Raw genomic sequence first — 7730 nt, forward strand, 5'->3', positions numbered from 1 at the left:
TAGGCTACAATATCTGCCTCTGAGATGTAGTGGAGCGGAAGTATAAAGACAAGTATTGAAAGCAAAAGTACCTCAACATTGTACTTGAGTAAATGTACTTGGTATTTGTTTTGGTATGAAACCCCACATTTAGTATCCTGTATCATATCATAATTAGCCTACATGTCTGACATTTGTAATAAACCAAACCAATAGAAAATTGGTTGAGAACTCACTCAGCAGTTATTTTGTGGGGAGATATCCTGCTACCATAGACATACGTCGGGCATGGGCTACACTAAGCAATTAAGGGTTCCCAAACTTTTCAAAATGAAAAAAAAAAAATTAGAACTGGGGAGTGGGGACCCGGACCCCCCACCCTGATAAGCACTTGGAATGTAGGAGTTGAGGCATTACATTTTGTTTGAGCTCGCCTCAACTATTTTCACAGTGTTTGCATCTTTCTTATATAATATTTGACAATTTGGCCAATTTGGTATTAAAGGTCCTTAAATCGTCACTTTAGAAATGTACTCATACTGTATGTTGGTTTGTTTACTGTTGGGTGAGAAAATGTTGCACATTAAGCTAATCATCTGGGGACCCCCCAAAAATAATTTGGGGACCACCCTAGGCCGGGGTTTGGGAACCACTGGGCTACAGCAGGAGAGGAGGCACGGCTTGCCCTTCACAATATGGTGGTCCCGATGACGCATAGCCTCAACTGACAGCAGCAGCCAATGCGGTCTCTACGACACACCATCAGTGTTGCCATGTCGTCTTATTATAAGCGACTTGTTTTTCTGTAAAGTATCTTGTTGCGGGACTATGCGGGTTGTGTTTTTTTGGGCTCGTTTCTAAAGTGCAGTTGCTTATTTGGGCTCGTTTCCTAATGTTGTTTAGGGCGCGCTCCCACCAAGAGTTGGCTGGCCGCTGTTTGCAGAATCTGCCAATGCATTGTCAATGCAAATGCGTTGATTCACGCAAGAGCAGATTTTTCCGCTAGTCGCGCAGACCTTGCGTTTATCTGCTCTCCGCGACTAAGCATAAAACTGCTGGAGGCAGGCGCTGATTTTCTCCCTCTGTCCAATCGGGTGAGTCGAAGGCGGACCGTCTCAAGACTCAGGAAGCAACATGCTGCTCAAGGCAGCAGGCACAGGCGGTGCGGCCTACGGGGAGGCTCCTGAAAGTGAGTGACAGGCGCGACACTCCCGTTTTTTAGAATCCGCTGGCTGCAAAAAACTGTGGCCGCGCACAACCTGCGTTTAACAGCGGCCAGCCAACTCTTGGTGGGAGCGCTCCCACCACACTTTTATTTTACCTCTGGGGCGGAATCTGCCAATGCTTTGTCAATGCAAATGCGTGGATTCATGCTCTTGCAGATTTTTTCCTAGCTCCGACGGAACCTCTCCCTCCGCTGTATAGCTCCGAGATGAGGTTCCTCGTTTGTTTCTGCCGTTTGCGGTAGACATTGTCGCACATTTTCCACTTTACATGTTTCTTACCCCTTTCTGCACATCGTATCCAAAAAGTAAAGCATTTACGCCACTCTCTCAGATGTTTTAAGTTCTAGCGCACCATAAAAGCTATCCAACGAGTTGAAGAAAGTATTTAATTTGCCTCAGTCTTCATACGGTTACATGTTTTTAAGACATTGCGCAAGAGTTGCGCCCGTAGAGATAACATTACTGATTCCCCTACTGGTCAAATGTTGAATTGCATCTTCTAATGCAAAATATTATGGAACCGGATGAAGACCGAGGCAAATTAAATACTTTCTTCAACTCGTTGGATAGCTTTTATGGTGCGCTAGAACTTAAAACATCTGAGAGAGTGGCGGAAATGCTTTACTTTTTGGATACGATGCGCAGAAAGGGGTAAGAAACATGTAAAGTGGAAAATGTGCGACAATGTCTACCGCAAACGTCAGAAACAAACGAGGAACCTCATCTCGGAGCTATATAGCGGAGGGAGAGGTTCAATCCACGCATTTGCATTGACAAAGCATTGGCAGATTCTGCCCCAGAGGTAAAATAAAAGTGCGGTGGGAGCGCGCCCTATCCCAGTGTTTCTCAAACATTTTCATGTCAAAGAACAAATTCATATGTATTTGTCTGCGGACCCCCATCTGAAAATATGTTATGCCAGGGCCCAGGGCCCCAGGGACCCCCATGCAAGATTTGTATTATTATTCTACATTTCTTCAAGATTTATTTGAAAATTAAATAGCCAATGTTTAAAGGACGAAGGGCTCGCTTATTTGGGGCTTGTTTTCCTAGGCATGTATGCTTATTCCTCTCGCAAAACTTGGCAACACTGGAGACCATCCTACCGGATGGATATATCACATACTGACCTCATTTCCGACTCCATGGATATTTTCCCACTTCCCACAGATCCATGTTTTTCCTTGTTGTTTTTCATTGTATATTTGGTTTAATTTGATATATACTCAGTGTAGCTACAAAGAAAAGGGGAAGCAAACACCGTCAGGGGTAAGTTTAGTTTTCACACGTTACCTAACTATTATACTCTCTATATGGGAGATGAATACAAACATAACGGCAACATTGTGGGTGAGCTACATGTATCCACTGTACAGTGAGTTGATACATGGATGAACCTAGAGCTACATTCATATAAGTGTGCGTGGCAGTTAACACAGCACACATTGAACTGCACACAATAATGATTACCCCCTCCTTCCCTTTATTTTAAATTCTGTTTAGCTACACAGTTACTTCATTCTCTGATGTTTAACTTGTACTAATGTTTCTTGTGTGATAATTTGGTTGATTATTTTGGCTTGTGTTAGGGTTAGGGTTAGGGTTTTTTGTCTAGCTTTGATGCTGTTACAGTTTGTGTTGCAATGCATTTGTTTTGGTTTCAAAAATGTTTTTATAACTAATGCAATGTCACTGTTGTTCATGTATGTGGTGCTATTCATAATACTGCAACACAACTGACAATAAGAAAAGCAATTTACCTGTTCAAATATGCATCATCAGTCTCGGAAGGCCAGCAACAGAGCAGAAGCACCATGTCTGCAGAACTAGACCTGTCCCCTCCAGAGGTCCCTGAAGCCACCTTCATAGAGAGCCTCCTGCGCTATGGACTCTTCCTGGGAGCCATCTTCCAGCTGATCTGCATCCTGGCTATTCTCATACCAACCTCCTCCAAGGGACATGAACAGGTAGACAGCGTGTGTGTGTGTGTGTGTGTGTGTGTGTGTGTGATAACGGTGTCTCGACCACAGATTGATGGATATATATATAGATACATTAGATAGATAGATAGCGCACAGGTTAAAACAACTAAAAGAGGACAGATATAAACATGTCATATACTAACATAAAAAGCATAACAATGGTGTCACTGGGAATAATCCTTTGTTATTGCACATAGACCCATCTGTACCCCAAACTAGAAGTCCAGTTCATAAGCCTACAGTAACTGCACAAGCTGGCCGTGCACATATAACTAAAAACTAGTAGTCCAGTTCATGAGCCTAGCAGCTGGTCGTGGTGTTTAAGAGCCTAATTACTGTTCGGAGAAAATAAAAAATATGTATATTTTTTTTCTCCACAATTATTTCAATTATTTCCTCCCCACACACATTCCTGTGTGTTTTCACTGCTGTTGTATCCTATTGACTCACCTGCCAGTGAGTAGGACCCTGAGCCGCCACTGGGAGGATGTAGAGCCTCTGTCCTACTCCTGCCACCAGGTGCCGCCCCAGCCCATAGGAATAGAGACCCACGGGAACTACAAATTTCACGCCCACAATTGAGACAGTGCACCCACGCAAGGTCCGTTAGAACGATGTGCTGCAGCTGTAACTGCGATTCCTATGAGAGGAATATGAGAGTTCGCCTACTTTTAAAATGATCCTACATGAACTGGAGACGATATAGAGTCAGTTGAATAAAAATATGTTTCCAAATGTATAGTGTCTTTATCAACATATCTTCTGGTTTTCTTAATAGTTGATGTTTTTCACATTTAGTTTGCCGCTTTATTGGGTTACCCTTACCCATAATGTTAACACAGCAGAGGGGAGACGACAGACAGACAATTAGTTGCATTTCAGTGACATCACTGTCTTTACGAGCGCCGAGTGCCGACTTTGAATTCTCATCCCAATCCCGACTGTCTTTGTTCATGTCTATATTTTGAATCAGCTATTTCCGCTATTTCTTTTTTGGGGGGAAATATAATAATAATATGTGTCAATAATTTCTTTCTATGTAATGTGTCATATATCTGCCCTGTGAAATAAAAATTGTATTCATATGTTCCAATGTTCAATGCCAAAATCACAATTAAATCGTTAATCGCAATTTTTGGTATGACAGTTAAACAACTTCAATTTGTAATCGTGACAGCCCTACATACGCTGAGTTTGAAGTCGGTCAGACGTTTCTCGAGATACATGAAGGACAGATGCATTCGCACGCACTAATGCATAGATTTCGCACATTTATAGTAGGATATATAGTGAATATGACGGATTTCCTTTTAGAGTCAAATTAGCTCAGTGACTACCACATGCTATAAACGGTTAACATTCTCTGTTCATGAAATCAGATTAGGTTGGCATCAATCAGCACCCAGTCAATAACAATACTAGTTTGAAAGAACAGTAGTAATTGCTAGAAAAATGGTTGGATCAATATCTGGCTGTGTATATGCAATCACATCCTATCTAATACTGCTAGCTAGAACATCCAGGAAGCCAGTGCAACCGAGACTGTTTTTATTTTATTTATTTATAAGGGAGATGGGTAGATAGTATTGTCACAGAGAGGGAAACTGTGTACACAGTAAAAATCCAAACTGTTCATTTATCGCTGAGTGCATAATTTGGAATCTGCCAATGCTTTTTCAATGAGAATCGCGTGGTTTGGTACATGCCATACCATACTGGCTGCAAAAAACTGTCTGCCGCGCACAACCTGAGTTTAACAGCGGGCAACCATATTTTGGTGTGACCGTGCCCTTACACTGTAATTGTTTCAAGTGAAAAAAATGAGCATTTTAATAAACCAATGAATGTACCCAAAATGCACTGTAATTTAAATAATTGCAATAAATGTCCATGCTCCGTCATTTTGTAGTATTCCGTGGGAAGAGAGAGGATGGAGGTAGAGTGAGAGCAGAAGAAAAAAGAGAAAGAAACACAGAATTGAAACGGGTTAAATAAACAAAAAAAGATATACGTACATCTATACAGCTAGCGTGTGTGATAGCAGATATGTACATGATGTTTGAAACATTGGCATTATATGTAATTGTGTACATGTTCTTTTAGAACATTAGCATCATACTGTAGGTGTGTGTACATAACATGCCACCATGAGGCAGCGTTTAACCACTTAAACCAGGGGTGGGCAGCATTTATTTCCATAAATACTGACTTCCATAAAGTGAGTGACGGGCCAAACATAGTACAATTGAATTGAAACTTGAAACACATAGTGCTGAATTATGTTAAAACTGCATGAATTTGGTAGACATGCCAGACTACTTTACAATAAGGCCCTTGCTTTCAAGATTTTTTACAGCTGTCCTGTACTGTATCACTCATTGGCATTACAATGAAAATATTACTTGCATAAAACAATCCACGTTAATGCCGTATCAACTTTTAAATGAGCCTATACATTTATACAGGATCTTATCTGATATGCACCACTCCATAGGTCACTGATAAAACACATTGTTACATTGTCACATGTTATAAGCATGGACTCAAGGTTGACTGTTTCACTGGTACATTATAAACATAAAACATTTGAGTAGGCCACATACTATAAAATATTAATTACTCTTAATTGGAGTTGAGTTAAATTAATTTGTCTCAAAACCATTAACATGGCAGCCTTTTAGAATGTAAATTTAGGGGGGGGGGGTCATTTTGTTTTTCTTTGAGGACTTGGCGGGCCGGATTGAGATGGCCCGACCCGGGCCGTATGTTGCCCATGTGTGACTTAACCCATTGAGACCTGTTGCTACCTATACGTTATTATACCTTTCAATCCGGGAGCCACCTCTGTGTCTCATTAGTTGTTGCTATACATATAGTAAATACATTTTTATTTTTTATTTTTTGTAAGAATTTGAAAGTTTTCAGAAAACTATGGTTACGTTTTAGAAGGCGTTTTTAGAAACGGCCTCCCTACATACTTTGTCAACTGGGGTTGCCCAGGGGTCCGTACTTGGTTCCCTACTTTTTTTTCCTCTACACCAAACCTCTTCGCCGAAAAAAGCAGATCTACTCGCTGTACAAGCTCTGCTATTTTCGGCGAATGTTGAACTATTTTTGCCAAAAGTTTGCCTATAATGACATGCTCAGAATAGGAATGCTAGGTTTCAAGTTTCTGTATCAAATGTGTTACATGTTTGTGATTGCATGTACGTGTAGGACGTCTAAAGCTTAATGTGTATTGGTCCACAGGAGGAGACAGAGGCCACTGACGGGAAGACTGCTGAACAGATGAAGAAATCTAAAGGACCCGTTCCTCAGATTCGCCAGAAACTAAAGAAAGAGAGCAAAAAGAAGCGGTAGACGTGTGTGTGTGTGTGTGTGTGTGTGTGTGTGTGTCGGACTCAGTACATTAAACATTTGTGTTAAAATCAGTACATCAGTACTGTATTGCATTGGTCTGGTCATAATGTTATTATAAGGCTGTTGTGATTTTGAGCAAAATGTCATGAATCTTTGAGTTGTGGAATGATTGTCTTTTTTAATGTTGAACAAATTGGCTATTTCCCCTGCTTCCATATGACGCAACATTTTTTTATTTCATCTGCAAACTGACCAATAAATATCCAAACATTTATGGCTGTTTCATTTTATTTCCTGTGTTGAGCATAAAATGGGATGAGTCAGAATTAGATCATTACACTGAACCCGTGGGGACGGTAGAATACACCAAGGCATCTTTGGTGTCATCCTGTCTAAACAAACATCCCACATGTGTGTTGGTGCGTAAGAAGTGTGAACGGGTGGTGATGCCTACTATAACGTGCGTAAACTTCCATTATTCTCCACGGTAGTACCAAGACGCTCGCCCCAAAACACGGTCGCCCCGCCCCGGGGCAACTCAGGCGGTCACCAGAGATTTCGACCCAGGACGATTCGACCCGGACCATTCGACCCGCTCTCGACCCGCTTGGACATGACTTTTCGACCCGGACCGCGAGACATAGAGAGAGAGAGAGAGAGACAGAGACATAATAATAATAATATGTACATTGATTTACCAAACAATTATTGTGTTGGTGTTTTTATTTACCAAACAATTACAAAGCTAATGGAGGCTAATGGAGGCTAAAGGGAGCCACCCACAGAGACACAGAGACACAGGCCATCAACGATCACATTCCTAAGGCTAGCTTTTTTTTTGGGCGAGTTGTCCTGGGTCGAAATCTCTGGTGAGGCGACCTCGGAACGGTTGCCACCTGGTATTCCTAAACATAACATCAGTAGTAGACTATGCCTAAACGCTAAACCTAACCTTATTCCTAAACGTAACCTCAGTAAAACGGTGCCAAAACCTTACATTATTTCTAACCTTATCCTCAGTAAAACAAATAAACGAATACAAGAACCGCTGGGGGCGAGTGGTCCGCGAAAGAAAATGGGGGCGAGCGTGTTTTGGGGCGAGTTTTCCGGTTACCGTCCACGGCAGTACGTGATTCTTGACACCACCTAGCTGCGTAAACGGCGCAATCCAGGCTCCCCTATC

General features: G+C 41.7%; 1 protein-coding gene across 2 annotated transcripts; it reads left to right on the forward strand.

Moving 5' to 3' along the window:
• Positions 1–2338: 2338 nt before the first annotated feature.
• Positions 2339–6821, forward strand: manbal (mannosidase beta like). Of its 2 annotated transcripts, none has more exons than XM_080423925.1 (3): positions 2339–2474; positions 2988–3181; positions 6443–6821. In XM_080423925.1, the coding sequence occupies exons 2-3, from the start codon at positions 3020–3022 to the stop codon at positions 6545–6547; spliced, it is 267 nt and encodes an 88-aa protein (XP_080280051.1). In that variant the 5' UTR covers positions 2339–2474; positions 2988–3019; the 3' UTR covers positions 6548–6821. The 2 variants fall into 2 exon arrangements, with proteins under 2 accessions (XP_080280051.1, XP_080280052.1); XM_080423926.1 differs by having other exon boundaries at positions 2988–3172; positions 6437–6821.
• Positions 6822–7730: the final 909 nt, after the last annotated feature.

The sequence above is a fragment of the Gymnoscopelus braueri genome (genome assembly GCF_963280865.1).
Source record: "Gymnoscopelus braueri genome assembly, chromosome: 3".
In the NCBI taxonomy this organism is placed as follows: Eukaryota; Metazoa; Chordata; class Actinopteri; order Myctophiformes; family Myctophidae; genus Gymnoscopelus; species Gymnoscopelus braueri.